This window comes from Thunnus albacares, chromosome 21 (assembly GCF_914725855.1).
Source record: "Thunnus albacares chromosome 21, fThuAlb1.1, whole genome shotgun sequence".
Taxonomy (NCBI): Eukaryota; Metazoa; Chordata; class Actinopteri; order Scombriformes; family Scombridae; genus Thunnus; species Thunnus albacares.
This window is the reverse complement of record NC_058126.1, coordinates 4,645,745-4,662,979: the sequence shown is the minus strand read 5'-3', so window position 1 is coordinate 4,662,979 and position 17,235 is coordinate 4,645,745. Positions and strand designations below refer to the sequence as shown.

At 36.8% G+C, this 17,235-nt stretch overlaps 1 protein-coding gene across 2 annotated transcripts in view; it reads right to left on the bottom strand.

The window, feature by feature from the left end:
• Positions 1-655: 655 nt before the first annotated feature.
• The window catches only part of LOC122973031 (vasoactive intestinal polypeptide receptor 2-like), a 47,223-nt gene continuing 30,643 nt past the window's right edge, over positions 656-17,235 (bottom strand). For both annotated transcript variants that reach the window (XM_044340475.1, XM_044340476.1), the window contains 9 exons: positions 10,808-10,905; positions 9,978-10,128; positions 8,489-8,639; positions 6,244-6,304; positions 4,944-5,013; positions 3,606-3,697; positions 3,284-3,422; positions 2,569-2,610; positions 656-2,473 (listed from right to left, as the gene is read on the bottom strand). In XM_044340475.1, the coding sequence (XP_044196410.1) occupies positions 2,300-2,473; positions 2,569-2,610; positions 3,284-3,422; positions 3,606-3,697; positions 4,944-5,013; positions 6,244-6,304; positions 8,489-8,639; positions 9,978-10,128; positions 10,808-10,905 (978 nt within the window). In that variant the 3' untranslated portion in view covers positions 656-2,299. The remainder of the gene's footprint in view (positions 2,474-2,568; positions 2,611-3,283; positions 3,423-3,605; positions 3,698-4,943; positions 5,014-6,243; positions 6,305-8,488; positions 8,640-9,977; positions 10,129-10,807; positions 10,906-17,235) is intronic.

Sequence of the window (17,235 nt, the reverse complement as noted above, 5' to 3'; positions counted from 1 at the left end):
ATGAGAAATGCTCTTTCTGTAAGAAAATGTTGTGAAGAATTTCACATATTTCCTGCACTGGAACACCTGGTTGTGTGTTATTGTTTACATGAGAGACAGAATATCACAGAAAAATCATCAAAAACAGAGTAAACAACAAACATAAACACTCTTTTCTTTTCATAATCAGTTTTCAAATACCAATTCAGCATTTACATGTTTATGTATGTCAGTATGTGTTTGCACTAGAGCTGCAACAATTAGTCAATTAATTGATTAGTTGCCTACTATTACACTAATCATCAACTATTTTGATAATCGATTAATCATTTTTTAAGGAAAAATTTCCAAATTCTCTGATTCCAGCTTCTCAAATGTGAATATTTTCTAGTTTCTTTAGTCTCTATGACAGTAAACTGAATATCTTTGAGTTGTGGACAAAACAAGACATTTGAGGATGTAACGTTGGACTTAAGAAAAGCTGATCAACATGTTTCACCATTTTCTGACATTTTATCGACCAAACAACTAAAATAATCAACAGATTATATGAATTATAATGAAAATAATTGTTAGTTTTAGCCCTAGTGTGCATGTGTAGGTATGTAGGTATGTGTCTGCATACCTGTGGGACAAAAAACAAACATGACGGGTTCTACATGATAAAAGCTTTTATACATAAAACATATGTGGAGTCACAGGTTTACAGTTGTGGTCAAAAGTTTACAGATGACATCGATGCTCAGTCTCGACCTCGTGTGCATGTACACAACCAGCGTTTAATACACTCGACTGTATAAAAAAAACCAACACATAAAATACATAACAGTCAGTCTCTGTACAAGGTAATAATGTTTTATTTTTGGCTGTTTTGAGTAGAACTGAAACCCTGTTTGTGCCATTTTGGATAAAGTCCAGTGTTCTGTACATGTTCTGTTACGCTGATGTGTCTGTTAGCTGATATGATTCTTTTAACTGAATTTCACATATTATACAGAGTCCTCCCTCGGAAAAGTCTGGAAAACCTGCCAGGAAATGTTATTCCCCACCCATTTTCATTCAGTCGTTTATTTAATTTAACGGCAGTTGTGATAAGAAGGATTTCAAATAATTTCGTCCCACTAAGGTGTAGACGAGTTTCAGATGCTTTTCCACCCTCTCAAGTGAAATTATAGCCGGAAAGTGAAATTGAAGGCAGATTAAATCAGAAATACAGAACTCTCGCCTTTCAGAGTCCCATAGTGGTTGATTTCTGACTTTGGCAACAACCGCTACACATGAAAAATAACATAAACAATCAAATGGACCATCAAGATTCACATGAGCTACAGTAATATATATATATATATATATATATATATATATATATATATATATATATATTTCCTGAACTCCCAGATGAAGCTTTATCATCCCATTAGGACAGTAGGGAGGCTCGGGTAAATCTGAGGGGTCTTGAGATGATTAACAGGAAAGGAAAGCAGATAAACATATTTCTGATACACAATATTACATTTAATATTTTCAGAATTTTCTTCAAATATTTGTTGTTTTTTTCTAGTGAATTACTGGATAATTTTTACCAGTTTTGGCTATATAGTAACAAGGGAAAAAAGTAAAGTTTTGGTTGAACTGGTCACTACCAGTATGAAACCAGGGATCACAATTCATTTTGAATGATCTCATGCGTTTCCTATACGGAGCTCCAGGAGGCTGACGAGATCAGTTATTTCCCAGCTGGTCGTTTACATCAAACATAAACAGATCTGCCAAGTCTGCATCATGTCATTTAAAGAAATAACTTCATGATTGTCAAAATCAGTGATTCTCCACCTCATGGTGTAATTCCTTTGGTTATCAATAAGATCAAATAACATATTACTAATATATCATTTTTGTGTCCTGTTTTTAAGCTTCATTGTGGTTTGATGCAGGCATGAACTTACTATTAAAGTTAATAGTTGTCTTTTTACCTCCAAAACTGATGTATTTTTGGAAGTTAAGCCTTCATTTTCAGCCTGTAGGTTGTTTGTATGATGTTTGATCATGTGAAATAGTCCAAACAGAAAAAAAAAATGTTCTTGTAATTGTTTGGGGAAGTTTCCATTCTGCATGATATTGCAGGCACTGTTTCATGTGTGGATGGTTTGGAGTTGAGAGATGTTGGGAACCAGTGTGATAATACGTCTTCAATAAGAGTTCCTTCACCTCAGAAACTCAGTCCCTGCAGAAGCAAATGATATGTTCTGTAAAAGTGTCCTTGAGTTAGACTTCTGCATTCTGAGTCGCTCTGAATACGAGCCGCAGTTCTGTGTTATGGTCAGATCACGACGGTCTCGGTCTGCAGGATGGACTGGGCTCGGGATTTTCGGGGGGACTGGGAGGAGTTTTCGGCGCCGTTTCGGCTGAGTGACAGGGTGTGCTGCCTGTAGTCCCGCCCCACGTAACGCTTGAGAGACAGACTCCTCCACGTCCTCCTCAGCTCACTCTGGACCTTTTTGAAAAACACAAAAGCTCACGTCACGGGTCTGTGAGGCAGAAAATTATACTCATATTCATAAATACAGAAACCTGTGTGTGTAGGCTCACCTCGCTGTTGAGGAAACAGTAGAGGACCGCCACGATTAGACCCTAAAACACACACACATACAACATCAGTTTGTGGTTATGCATGAAGAGTTTTCGATTTAAAAATGACAAGTACTGTGCCAACAAAAAGGCTTCTGGCATGAAACTAAAAATGACTTTTAATATAATTATTAGCTGCATATTTTGAAGCTTTTCACCTACAAAACATTAACATTTTAGAGGACATCTGCACTGCCAATGGAGCAACTGAGCATCAGATTAGGGCTGAAGTGAAGCCTTTATCAAATCTACACAACCCTATTTTCCCATCTTGTTGTATCTAAATGACTAATGGGGACAAATACTTTTGAAACTGGTCCAGTATTGAGCGAGAGCGCTTCAGCCTGCAGCTGCGAAACAGGTTGTAATGTAATCATTTCCTGCAACAACTCAACTCTCGCGAGATTTCAGAGTGAGCGAGACTTGGTTAGACATAATAACAAACAGACCGGATTAAGCAAAAGGTAAAGAAAAGTATTTTATTTCTCTGGATGATCCTTTCTATAATGTTGTCAGACACTTATAATAACAGTCTGAGCCTGTCAGAAATGAAAGTCAAGGACTTTTAGTGGACGCACATTGACGGGACGCTATTGCGCCGTCGGATTACACTGCAGCCTGTTTTGCAGCTGCCGGCTTTTCAAAAGTGACCTTCCTTACGCTGGTGGTTCTGTACCTGGAAGGATCCGAGGCCGAGGTCAAAGAAGATCTTGATGTGTTTCATGTTGTTATCAGTCGGCTCCATCATGTAGACAAACACCACGTAGTTCACCCCAAACAGAGGAATCAGCAGGAGGGTTGACTTCGCCAGACGCCTGCAAAACACACACACACACACACACACACACACACACACACACACATAGTGCTGGATCACATCAAGTTTTTAATATGAAATGTGAATATCAGTGATATCTTTTATACACTTTTATCTAAAGTACATTTTTGACTTTGGATTTGTAATGTTTCAAATTGAGAGCGGCGTTTTGGGAGTGTACCTGTATTGTGATTGCTCGTTTCCTCCAACATCAGTGCAGCGCAGTTTCTGCACCAGGATACGGATGATACTGATGAACAGAATGAAGTTAATCTTGTGGAGAAACACAGCAGAGAGACGGAAACATATTAGCAAACGTCACTTCTTCAACATCAGAAAGATCAGAATCTGTGACTTTGCTAAGCAACAAAATATGTCTTGGTGATTTTAGAGTAATTTTAACAATTAGTATAAAGGCACAGTAAGTACTTTATACTTGTCATCAATGAATTAAAGCAGAGATGTAAATAGAAAAATAAAGATCAGGATGTTTTGATATGAAATGCTGAATGATTGAATCTGTTTTCAGATTTTATCCCTGTGACTGAGCAGCCATTAGACTGTTTATAAATGCTTGTGTTGGATGGTAGAAGCACTGAGATATCACACTATAATAATAAGAAAGGTTCGTAGATGTACTGTATATGGAATAGGGAAGAGTGATTAAGTTTCAGCTAAAGTGAGGCATAGCAGGTGAAAAGGTTAAAGGTTAAAGAGGACATATCATGCATATTTCCAGGTCTGTATTTTTATTCTGGGGCTCTACTAGAATATATTTGCATGATTTCCAGTTGAAAAAACTCCTTATTTATCTTATACTGGTCCTTTATTCAACCCCTCAGTTCAGCCTCTGTCTGAAACAGGCTGTTTTAGCTCCTGTCTCTTTAAGGCCCCGCCTCCTGATGAGCCCACTCTGTTCTGATTGGTCAGCTCCTGTGGGCTCAGGAGGCTACGTAAACAAACTAAAGTAGCAGGATTTCACTTCTTTTTCTTGTTCTCTAGTCGAAATATAAACTTCTCAAATACATCGATACATGTTTGAGCCTGAATCTGATCCGAATAATGCAGAGTGGACAACGTGACCAACCTTAGCGAGAAAGACTAACAGACGGCTGTTTGTTCTGTACGTTCACCTCAAATTTTGGAACTTTCATGTTCAAAATAGAGATCCAACATTATAATAGTATTTAAATAACAGAAAATCACAAAAAAACATGATATATCTACCTTCAAGATGTAATAGAATCCAAAATCTACTACATAACTTCTGTCAAAATATTCCAAACAATGATCAAAAACAACAACAAACAATTTCAGTATTTATGAAGTTGAAACAAGACATTTGAGAGAAATAATCCATCATAAAGAATAACTGCTTCAGTTAATAATATGTGCATTTTAAAATAAATACTGTGTTAGCAAAATAATGTGAATAACAAAATTAAGTCACGTTATTGAACTTTAGAACAGAGTTTCATCATGATAAGATGTCGGTGCGACAAACTGGCACAAAACTCACAATGACAGACGCCATGATGGGCCAGTTTAGGAGTCTGAGGGGGACGGGGTCATCGTTGGTCTCCCAACACCTGGAAACAAGGAAATCAATCAGTGAGGTTTTCACGAGTGTGTCAGTGTTTCTAAAAGCTGAGTTTATCTTTACTTGCTATATTAAGTTGTTCCAAATTGTATTTTGTTTACATGTTTAAGTGTTTTTTTCAATAACATGAGGAAGCCAGATTTTGATATCTACATTCTCGTGTGTTGTTCAGGTCTCTGTCTACAGGATTCACTTTTCAATTAGTCAATAATGAGTAGATTGTCAGAAGATTAATCTGTAATTATTTTGATAATTAAATAAGTGTTTCAATCACTTTTCCTGCAAAGCTGGTTCCAGCTTCTCATATTTGACAATTTGCTGTTTTGTTTTTCTCATATATGACAGTGAATTGAATATCTGAAGGTTTCAGACTGTTAGTCAGACAGAACAAGTAAATAGAGGATGTCACTGTGGCCTCTGAGAAATTGTGAATGCAATTTTTTTCACCATTTTTTAACATTTCATAGACAAAACAATTAACTGAATAATTGAGAGGATAATCACCAGATTAATCCATAATAAAAAAAAGAATCCTTATCTGCAGCACAAATCAAAATAATAAAGTTTTTTTGTCAGAAAACTTTGTATGTCAGAGAAATCTACTTACAGTGGAAGTGATGGGGGACAAAATCCACAGTCCTCCTTCTGTGCAAAAATGTATTTAAAAGTTTATCTGAAGCTAATATGAAGCTTCAGCGTCCAAATGAGTCAAATCAAGTAGATATCTTTCAACGTTACAGTCTTTTTAGTGCCAAAGTCCCTCTTTTTGTTACTATACTTCCACCGCAGCTCAACAGGGAAACACTGTCTGAGGAAACACAAAGAGGGAATTTGATGCTAAAAAAACTGTAAATGTGTCAGATATCCACTTGATATGACTAACTCAGACTGCTGAAGCCTCATTTAAGCTTCAGATAAATGTTTAAATGCATTAAATGACTGGGTGGACACCATTGTGAACCTATCCTTTAAATTGTAGGAGCATGTAATTCTTCAAATTACTGAAGAAAATGAAAATCACCCAAACTGGATGTACACAGTTTTAATCTGATATGTGAAGTCTGTTTTTTTTTTCAGTTTTAAAACCAGCATCAGAGGAAAACTATCTTTATGAATCCTGGCTGTGCTGCTGGAGGCCACTAGAGGCTGACAGTCTTCTTGTTTATTCAAATATCACACTTTGCTCACATTGCTGCCAGAGCAGGAGGTGCAGACTCACCTTGTGTCCTCGAGCTTTATCCTACATATAACCCAGGCCACCGTGAATACAAAAGGGATTCCTGAGAGAGAGAGAGAGAGAGAGAGAGAGAGAGGAGAGGAGGAGAAAGTCTGTTTAGATTCTCAGTCTACCAGACACTGAACATCTTCATGAGGTGCCACACAGGAAATATGATGTCTACGCACAGATACACACATGTACATTAAACAGCCGGGGCTGGATGGTGATGCATTAGGGAGGAAGTGTTGGTAAAGTGGTGATGGATGGTGGAAGGAGGTGTCACATGGCAGCGGCTGAGGCAGAACGGAACTGAGCGAACGCAGAGGCCAAGAGACTGTTTATGACCCGGCTTTTCTTTAAATACTGTACACTGGTCCACTTCACCAGCGTGACGCACTGTTCGTCGCTCTGTCTGTTGCTCTGTCTGTACTGTATGTGGGCGTCGACATGTGAGTGTTGGGTTTTTTGCAAGAAATGTTGTGCAAAAATGATGAAATGGGCTAAATCGTGAGTTTAAATTGACAACATGCTTATAGATTTAAGATATTTTGATTGATATATATTGATATATGGCTCCTTCCCACTACTACCTCAAGTTTTTTCCACTATAACTTATATAACTTATATACTTACATATTACATTGATTTTGCATATATTGTAAGAACTTTGAGTGTATGGGTATATATATATATATATATATATATATATATATATATATATATATATATATATATATATATATATATATATATATATATATATATGCTATTTGTATGTATACTGTATATATAACTGAATTGTGTTTTTTTATTTCTTCTTTTAGTCATGCTTTTATATGCTTTGCACTTTTTTATTGACAATTTTATTGTTTTATTCTATTCTAATTAAAAATATTTTAATATTTGTTAATGCATTTTCTGTGCGTGTAGAGTCAAAGGGCTACAACTGCATTTCATTGTGTAATCCTGTATAAGATTACAGCTTTTTCTCTGAAAATGACGCTATGAGAGCGCTGAGAGTGAACCAGAACAGTAAAGTTGTAGCCGGACAGATGAACAATGAGCTGAAACTCACTATAAAGCTCCGTAAAGCCGAGAGGAGCTGCAGAGTCACTGATAATTCTCTGTAGGTTCATCACTACGAGCCACAACCAACACATTACACACTGACAAAGCAGCCTCTTAACATCCACCCTTTTTTGAAAAAAATGTTGGCATACCCAAATGGAAAAGCTTATAACAGAAGAACTGAAAGGCCAGAATGTATTAGACTTCATTTGAAAGGTGACATCTTCTAGTTTCTGGAAAGGTGCTTGTTTAGCACATCAGTTCAAATATGGCTCAAAAAAGTGTTTTTGGTCCTCGTCTATAATGAGTCATATTTTGAATAATAATAATTAGGACATGCTTTATGCCAGAACTATGCAAGTCACCACATACCTTCTACATCTGGTCAACCACATCTGTATAAAATCCCAGACCTCTAGGTCTAACCTTATGGGAGCTACGGAGTTTTTAGTTGGCGGTGTCACTGGTCTCCCCAAACCTCTCCAAAACATCTCAAAGAGGCCAATTTGTGCCTATTGGTCATTACTGCGTGATGCTAAGCCGCTTACAACTGGCTTAAGCAGGTAACTGGTGACCTGGTGGATGTTAAGAGGTTACTGTATGTCATTTAGGAAAGAGAGAAAATTCTGGTGACAATCAGTACAGTTTATGTGCTGCTTTAAGTCCAGTAGTCTGACCTCCTCACTCATGTTTTCAGATCATTTTTATTCAAGTCAACACTAAACTGGCTAAATATCTTCTTACTTCTCTGCACAATTTTACATCATAGCCAATATCAGCAGTGTGCATTGCTATTTGTCATTGCAAAATATGTGAAAGTTACTTCATGAATTCAAACATTTGTACAATTTCATATTTTTGAGAAAGACGAGATGTAGTCATGTCACTGCATCTCCAAATTTCAGTTATAACATCTTTTTTCTTTTTTGTTTCAAGTTTCAAGGTTGGAAAAGAAATTTATTCCACTAATTTTATACACATTTCCTCAAAAGTCAGCCTGGTATATTTGGTATCTTAGAAAACTTGGGAATCTCAATCAGAAATTAAAATAAAGTTGACTGACCTGCTGCCAAAGTCCTACCCGCCTCAGTGCAGAGGGTTTTAACTTGGTGGGGGGGAAATGTTTGGGGATGATGATCAAAACTAAGAACAAATAAGAGCCAGGTCGGCGTCCTACCCCAGCCGATGAGCATGTACATGGACAGGCGGATGGAGTAGTTGTGGATGACGAGCAGCAGCGTGTGCAGGTAGAGACCCTCCACCAACAACCAGAAGAAGTTGGCCATGACGAAGCAGTTGAAGAACACCAGACTGGCCTTACAGCCCACCTGAAACAACAACATCATTTATTACAACAGTTCAAGCTGAATGTAGTGACGTGAAATAGGATGGTCTGTTTAAATAGTTTTATCTTGTATATTCTGTTTTCTTTTGTATTTATCTGATGTTTTTATATTTATACGTTATGTTGTGTTCATGTGTTTTTTGTGCCCTTCTAGGAACTAATTTTTCAACAGATTAATTTAATGAAGAGTTCAAGAAGATGACTGACTCCATGTTTAATTCAACATCATTCTGTCCATATATGAGTGATTTCTGGAGGAGGATCACCATAAAATAAATCATCTGGGAACCATGAATGTTTTTACCAAACTTTGCTCCAATCTATCCAGAGGATGTTGAGAAATATCACAGAATGAGGGAAAACTTTGACCTGCTGGTGGCACTAAAGGAAAGGTCAGAGGGTCACCAAAATCAGTATTGATCCTCTGGGGAACATGAATGTAGACCAAAGTGGTGGAGCAACTGACTAAAAAGTTTACAACTAAAACAATAAATGATATGGCTGCAATTTTTTACATTTTTCATATTGTCAACAAATCTGTAACTTGTGTATACGTGCATCTATGAATGTGGATGTATCCTGTATGGATGTCTTTCATGTAGACATGTTGTGGATGTGTTCTGTATTTATGTATCTATGTATTCATGTAAGGCTCTGTACAGAATGTGGCAACAAATTTCCTTGAAGGACAATAAAGAATCTATATATCTATCTATCTAGTATTGTATAATATGTGTATCCAAAGCCTGATATATCTTATTCCTCTGCGCTGTAGACATTGGCACGTTGTTTTCCTATAACTAACTATTAAAAACACGTCAGTGAGTCACACCGCTGCTCTGGGTGACATGTTCCTTCATCATGAAGAATTTGGTTATGTTAGTTTGTTTAGTAACGGCTCCAAAGACTAATAACAGCGATCACGTTTTCAGTCTCTGGATAATAGCTCTGTGTAAGGCAGACGCCACTGAGCATGTGCGGGAACGTGGCTTCACTAGCTTGTTGTGCTACAACCTCTTGACCTTTTAATTTTCTTAAAGAACTTCAGTACGAATAGTATTAGTCTATGAAGCCACTTCTCAACAAACTAATGCGTCCAAACTCTTTGTAAATGTAGGAAGAGTTTGCAGAGTTTTTGCACAAGGTCTACAGCACAGAGTAACAAGCTATATCAAGCTTTGGATAATTGTGTTTTCAGGAATTATATCCATCATATTGTATAAGAACTTCAACAGTAATAGAAAAGTTGACCGTAAAAGTCCTTTTAAATATAGTAAAAGTAAAAGTGTGTGTGTGTGTGTGTGTTTGTGTGTGAGGTCACCAGTGAGGGTTGAGTGCCGCAGTCTGTGTTTTCTTCATCGGGGAAGTCGTCTGAGAAGAGCAGAGTGTCTTTAGTCAGCACGGTCACGGCTCGCAGCATGAACGACACAAACAAGTTCAGATGGATGTAGTTCCTCGTGCAATGGAGCCTCCTACACACACACACACACACACACACACACACACACACACACACACAAAAGAATGTTAAGAAGTGTGTTTACAGACGGTGTCAGAGTGTGAATCAATCCAGTGATGGATGTGGTATCTAAACACACTGATAGCAGCCGAGTGAACAGCTGGAGCCGATCCAGGCCGAGCTGCAGCGTTCATCAGTCTCCCACGTTTCTACAACAAACTGTTATCACCCCCACCACAACATGTAGCGTATAGGTTTATATTATATATGCAGAGTTATCCTAAACATAACCTCAGTTAATATATCCAGAGTTATTTCTGCATGTTCTGCAGACAAATACTGATGTGTTTGTCAGTAAATGTCAGATGTTTGCACGCACAATGTCGTCTATTGTCGTGAATGTTTATTAAAATTGATCTTCTGCATAGAAATACAAGACTTACAGAGGTTAAGTCTGTATTTAACTTCACTTGGAGGAGAAATATAGAAAGATAGAAAAAGACTAATATAAGTACAATTACACAGGGATAAAACATACGCAGTAAGAAAAACAGGAGCATTCAAAAACATTGTCCACATTGAGTTTCCTATCTTCCCTCCACACACACAGTTTAAAGACTCGACTCACTGGTTTAACTGGTGTGGTTGTGTGACTGGTGGGCAGGGTGGAAAGGTGAGTGTTATGTGTTTACCTGAACAAACAGATGATGATGGTGCTGGTGAGCAGAGTGATGAAGGACAAGCTGTGACCCAGAGTAGACAGAATCTTTACCACCCTGTAGAAGACCAGCTGGACACACAAACACAGGAAATACATTAAATAAGATTAATTAAATATTAAATGTAGAATAAGAATCATTAAATGTGGAATCTGAGCCTTGTTATTGTATATTTTTTATTTTACTTGATTGAATCATCATTTGTTGAATTAAGTTTGTTTCTATTGATGATATTTAACAGAAGCAGTTATGGTAAGTTATTATTTGTTCAAAATATATAAATCAGTGTATACATATATAAAGGAAATATAAATATAATCTGGTTTGCAGTCGCACTTTCGGTGAAGGCAGGAAATGAAAGCCACAAGGAGGTGCTGCTTTCTGCTTTTTAACTTTACTCATAATTAGATTTTTATTTTCATAAAGTCAATTTAACTTCTTAAAACCAAATAATAAATGAATAAATAAAGATGTAACATTATACTCATGTCCCGCAGGCCCAACCGGTCCCAATATATCAAATATTTATTATATTTTATATTATTATATTATATTATATTATATTATATTATATTATATTATATTATATATGCTCAAAATATACACATTCACACTATTGTCCTTCAAAGGTTCATTTATGATACAGAGCAGGTGTGAAGATGGACGAAGCAAGAACAGGAACATATAAACCCCAAAACTCTTCATAATAAACCGACCTGCATAGAACCACCACAGAATAAACATGAATACAACTCAAACACCCAAACAACACTACAATCTCTCATCTGCGTCAAACAAAACCAAAAACCCCAAAAACCCCAAAAACACAAAAACCCCAGAAACACAAAAACCCCAGAAACACAGAGTCCATGACAGGAAGTCTGTGGGAGGAATGTTTACAAGGTGGTGTCTCAAAAACTAAAACAACTTAAAACATGGGACCAATAGCGCCACCATGTGGTCAATTATTATGTATTTTATGTAACTCATGACCTATGTATTAAAACAATATTTGCACAGTGTGTTCCTTACACAATGCTGATAGAGGCCACATCCATTTACACCTGGAAATAATATCCACCATTTAGGATTTTTTGCTTCTGTTGGCACATATTTCATCTCATCTTCACCAAACTTGGTAAATATCATATTTAGGTGACCCTGAACAAAACTCATGAATTCATTTCAGGGTATCACTTGCTGTTTGTCTGTAATTGGTTGCCAAACTTTTGAAGGTGTAGATGATGCCTGTAACGGGTCAGAACTCTTGAATCCTAAGTTGGATTGCAACTAAATTTGGGAATGTTGAACATAAAGCTGAACTGCACAAGTGTATAACATTTGATATAATTCTACCCAAAATAAAGTAACATTATAAGACGATATTTCTGCACTTCTGATGTGTTTAATAAAATGAATCTTGGTACAGAGGTTCTCCATGAGAATCTGCACCACATACTGAATCATGACACCAACAGCTCCACCCTGTGGTCATAAGTAAAACACCACCATACTACTTATTAACTGCTATATCTCTTAAATATAATATACCATGGTGACCGAATTCTGCAAGTTATACTGATGGGGAAGCTGAACAAGTGTGTTGTATTTGCAGCAATGCTTTGCAAGTTATTTCAGCTCTCAGCATTTTCTGCAGGAAATGCATTTCTAGTTTTATTTAGTGTAGTGATATTTGTATATATTTTTGTTCATTCACACACACACACACACACACAACTCATTGTGTGTGTTTTTGTGAGCTACTTGTGTTGTTTTTGTCATTTATGTGATAGCTGCTGAAACACTGAAATTTCCCTTGGGGATAAATAAAGAACTTTATCTATTTAAGCATTTATTTGTATGTTTATTTGAGTAATTAATGATCTCTGAATTGATTTTTTTTTTTTTTTAACAAATTCTGATCATAGAGAAAAAGTAGAGTAGAAAAAGAAAAACATCTTCCTGACTGAAGAGCTTCTGTTATTTTTTGTTGTTGTTTTGTTTTTAGAGTGGAGAAGATCTTTAAGAATAAGAGCGTGGTCAGAATCTAGTCTGTTTAAAAAAAATCACTAACGCTCCTCAGACTCTTAAGCTTGACACACAGCAGGGGATCTGGACCGTGAAGATGTGTGTGTGTCTGTGTGTGTGTGTGTGTGTGTGAGAACGTCGGTGCCTGGCGTTCATCGCTCTCCCATCATCTATAAACAACATTCCCCATGTATGACACACCATCTGGCAATTAACTGGACACACACAGAACATATATACATTTAGACACACATGAGCCTTTTCACATACTGTTAAACACACGTTTAAATGCATGTAAACAAGCAGCTTTACAGTCACAATAACACATCACTTACACGTACAAATTAACAAATTCATATAAAAATAACACAGACACACACAAGTGGAAAGTCTTGAACATCCACTTATCCAGCTGTTGTACTTAAGTATCATCTTGAGACGCTGTCTGGTGTTTCATGTAAAGATTTCCATGTTTGGAGACTTTCTACATTTCTGTGTCTTCATCTTTCTTGTCTTATTTTACTCCCTTCGTCCCTCCACGCCCACTTTCATCTGTCTTCTTCTTCTTTCTGTCTTCTTTTCTTTTGCTCTGTCCATGTTTCAGTATTTCTTTTCTGTTTTCCTCTTTGCTTTGTTTTGTTTTTGTACGTCCATGTTTTCTTATTTCTTTCCATCTTTCTTTACTTCCTTTGCTCCTTTCTTCTGTTTTCCTCACCTTTTCTTCCTGCTTTAGTCTTTTCTTCCTTCTTTCTGTCAGTCTTGATAATGTTCTTGATGATGTTCTTCTAGACAATGATTCCTTTTTAATTTTGATTCTGTATATTTCTTAACTTTTACATAAAGCACCTGTAAATGTGGCGGTATTTCTCTATAACATTAAATATCCATTATAAAACATGCAAGGTTTGAAAAAAAAACATCCTAAGTTACTGTTTATGAAAAGTTCATCAGGACTGTGTGGGTGTGATTTGAGCAGATTCGAATCCAGATGTTCAGACTTTACTACACTTGCGGACTCGTGGACTTAACGGCCAAGTTTCTGGGACGTTTGCCGTCCAAATCCACCATCCATCAAGTCCACATGGACTGTGGTGGACATCGCCACTTTCACTTCAGTCAAGGGTTTCTTTCACCACTGTATCTGAGGCTAGACAGACAGTCACAGCCTGGCATCGGAGTCTCATTCCTGAGTTTGATTCTCAGGCCCGCTGGCTGGGAGCTGATGACCTGCTGGCTCTGGTCTGCTGCAGCCACACTGCCTTCTATGTCCAAACACATCTCCATCCATAAACTTTGGCTCGCTCGCTCGCCCTTTCTGTCTTCCTCTCTGACATCAGAGAATTAAAGCGATGTTGAACTTTAGCAGCTCTCTGGCCGTGATAGAAGTCTAAATCTGGTGGGCTGCCTTTATATTTTGCTCCAGAGTCATGACCGAGATTAGAGGAGCGTGAACCATATTTGTCTCTGCGTGGCATCGTAGCCATGGATCTCTGTCAGTATTTCAAACTAGAAGACTAAAATATCTAAAGATAATGTGTGTGATTGCTGACAGCTGCTGCAGCTGCTGCTTGCAGGTCCAGCTGCTGAAAGATTTACAGCAAGATGTTTCACTTCACAAAATTCTAAATCTCACAGAGACTCCAGTGATCAAAACCTTGTAAACTATTCCAATATTTCAATTGCACATACTCACAAAATTCTGTTCTGATAGATCTTTGTCAGCATGGTAACTTTTTAATTATTGTAATGTAGCACCGCCTACAAGTGAAACACCATCAAATTTTGCAGGACTGTTGGGGGTTTTCGTGCGAATATGCCACCAAAAATCATCTGCAGTTGAATCACTTACACAAGATGTTGGTGTTACCATGTTTGAATATGCTTAGCGTGTCATATTTAGTTACATGAGCATGAGTTACGAGACAAAAAACAAAGTGCTTCATAACTGACCATATGGTGGCGCTGTTGGCATCACGTTTCAATATATTGATCACACACACCCAGGAGGGAGGACTCATGGTAATAAGTTATTAGCTAAAACGCAATCAATACAACAGCTGACCACAAGGTGGAGCTACTAGTTGCTAACACAATTATTTGCAAATTTAGGTTAAAATACGATTAAAAGCACAATCCATTAAGATAAAAACAGAGCAGTCAGACTTCTTACTTTCATGGTTTGGACTTGGTCTCTTAGTTCTAATGAAGGAAAGTCTTAATGCTACATCTCATAATGATATTTTAGATGATAGTGTGCTTCTTTCCTGTTTCAACATGTGAACAAAGCCAGCTCCATGAAGAAATGGTTTTCCCAGTTCGATGTGGAAGAATTTGACTGATGAGTCCTGACAACAATCCAACACCTCTGGGATGAACCAGAACACCGACTGGGAGCCATTCCTAACGTGAGAAAGTTTTTAGTCTAAGAATAATTCACAAAACATTTTAGCACTAAAAGTACAGCAGCTCCTCAGGCTGAGAAATATTAGAGGAAGTCATTAAAACCTGGAAAAATACAACAAACTTTTAAAAGCATCAAGTTAATTAGGATCAAATCACCAACAAACTGAAACTCTCCGCTACTGTGATGCTGGAAAAATGCAGTTCACAAGGCTGATTAATTTGGAATATTTCAGCCATCAGTCAGAAATATTCATCAAACCAAAATGCTCTTCAGACTGTAATTTATTTTCTTTCTGTTAATTAAATAATCACCAACTGATTTAATGGCCACTTTTTTATGATCCGGTGAAACTGGTGCCATATGAAGAATTACCTCATTAAAGGATGAAGATTTCTCACAATATGAACATGCAGATGCTGTTTATTGCCAAAATTTTATCAATATTGATCAATATTTTAATATGTTTCATGTATGAAGTCTGTGACACAACATACAAAATATATCAAATATTAAAATCGAGTTTACTACTAAAGCCTGGAAAACTACTGCAACACCTTTCCTGTGTGGAATCATTTTAAATATTTATTTATTTATTTATAGTTTTCTATCAGAAAAGAAAAGCTACAGATGATGAAGTTTCTCTTCATCCATGTTTTCATAAACTGCAGCTACCAGGAGAATCGTTGGGAGACAAACAGGTGGATTTTCCAGCGTGTCGGAGACGTTTGACAGAGGTTTGTTATGTGAACTGATGTTCTGTGTAAAACAGAAAAGACAAACGACGTGTGATGTTTGAACGTACTGTAGCGTGACGGCGTCGTCTTTCATCTCCCACAATCCTGAAGCTTGCAGGTGTGTTTAGCGCCGAGTCAATAATTTACATTCTCGGCTCCGATTTGTGTTAAGTTATTTTCTCACGTTGCCACTTTACAGACAAATTACTGCAGTTCAGTTCCTGAGTGGTGTGTTTCCCTCGCCTCGTTCTTCTTATTAAAGTTGGCAGCTTTACTGTTATATCTGCTCTCGACAGCCTGCAACAAACAGCTTTTCCTCCGTTTAATTTGAAGTTCTTGAGTGGAGCCGAAAATAAGTCTTTGCTTTCTGTTGAAGGGAAACATGAGGGAGTAAAAATGAAGGTGATTGGTTGTCGCTTCAGTGAGTTAAAGGAGTTAATCATGTGAATTTTTCGGTCATGATTTATAATAATAATAATAATAGAGAAAATAGTTTTTTGTTATAGTCTTTAATTGCATTGTTCGGACAACTTTATGAACTGTATTATCATTTAAAATCTGTCAGTTAAAAATTAATATTTTTATGTCTAAATTTAAAACATGCAGCTTAACGTTTGTGCCAAAATATCTTAAATATCATAAATACATTCAGTAGTTCAAACGCTGACTTTGTTTACTTTGTTTTCTCTAAAGATTTATCAGATACAAACTTATAGTTCAAAAGATGAACAAAAAATGAGTTAAAGTTGGACGTATTCTGCACATTTCAAGCTCTGTATTTATACTCTGGGGCTCTACTGGAACATCTTCACATGATTCACAGTTAAACACTCATTATTTATCTTATAATGACCCTTCATGCAGCCCATCAGTTCAGCCTCTGTCTGAAACAGGGTTGTTTTAGCTGTTGTCTCTTTTCAGAATCAGAATCTGTTTATCAGCCAAATATGAAAGCGTACAAAGAATTTGTCCACAAACGTCACATATAAGAATATATATATAAGTATGTAATGAAATATTAAAATTAACAAAGTACACAAGTACTAAAAGTGCTCAAATTAAATTAAAAATTTAAAACTTAAAATCTATTTACAGAATGTAATAATAATAGTTTTGAAATGGGATATAAAACTTTAAATATATAATGTCTGTACAAAGATAATATGGACAGTGCAAGAATTAAATGTGACATGTGCAATAAATAATTAAATTACATAACAGTGGAGGTCGGATGC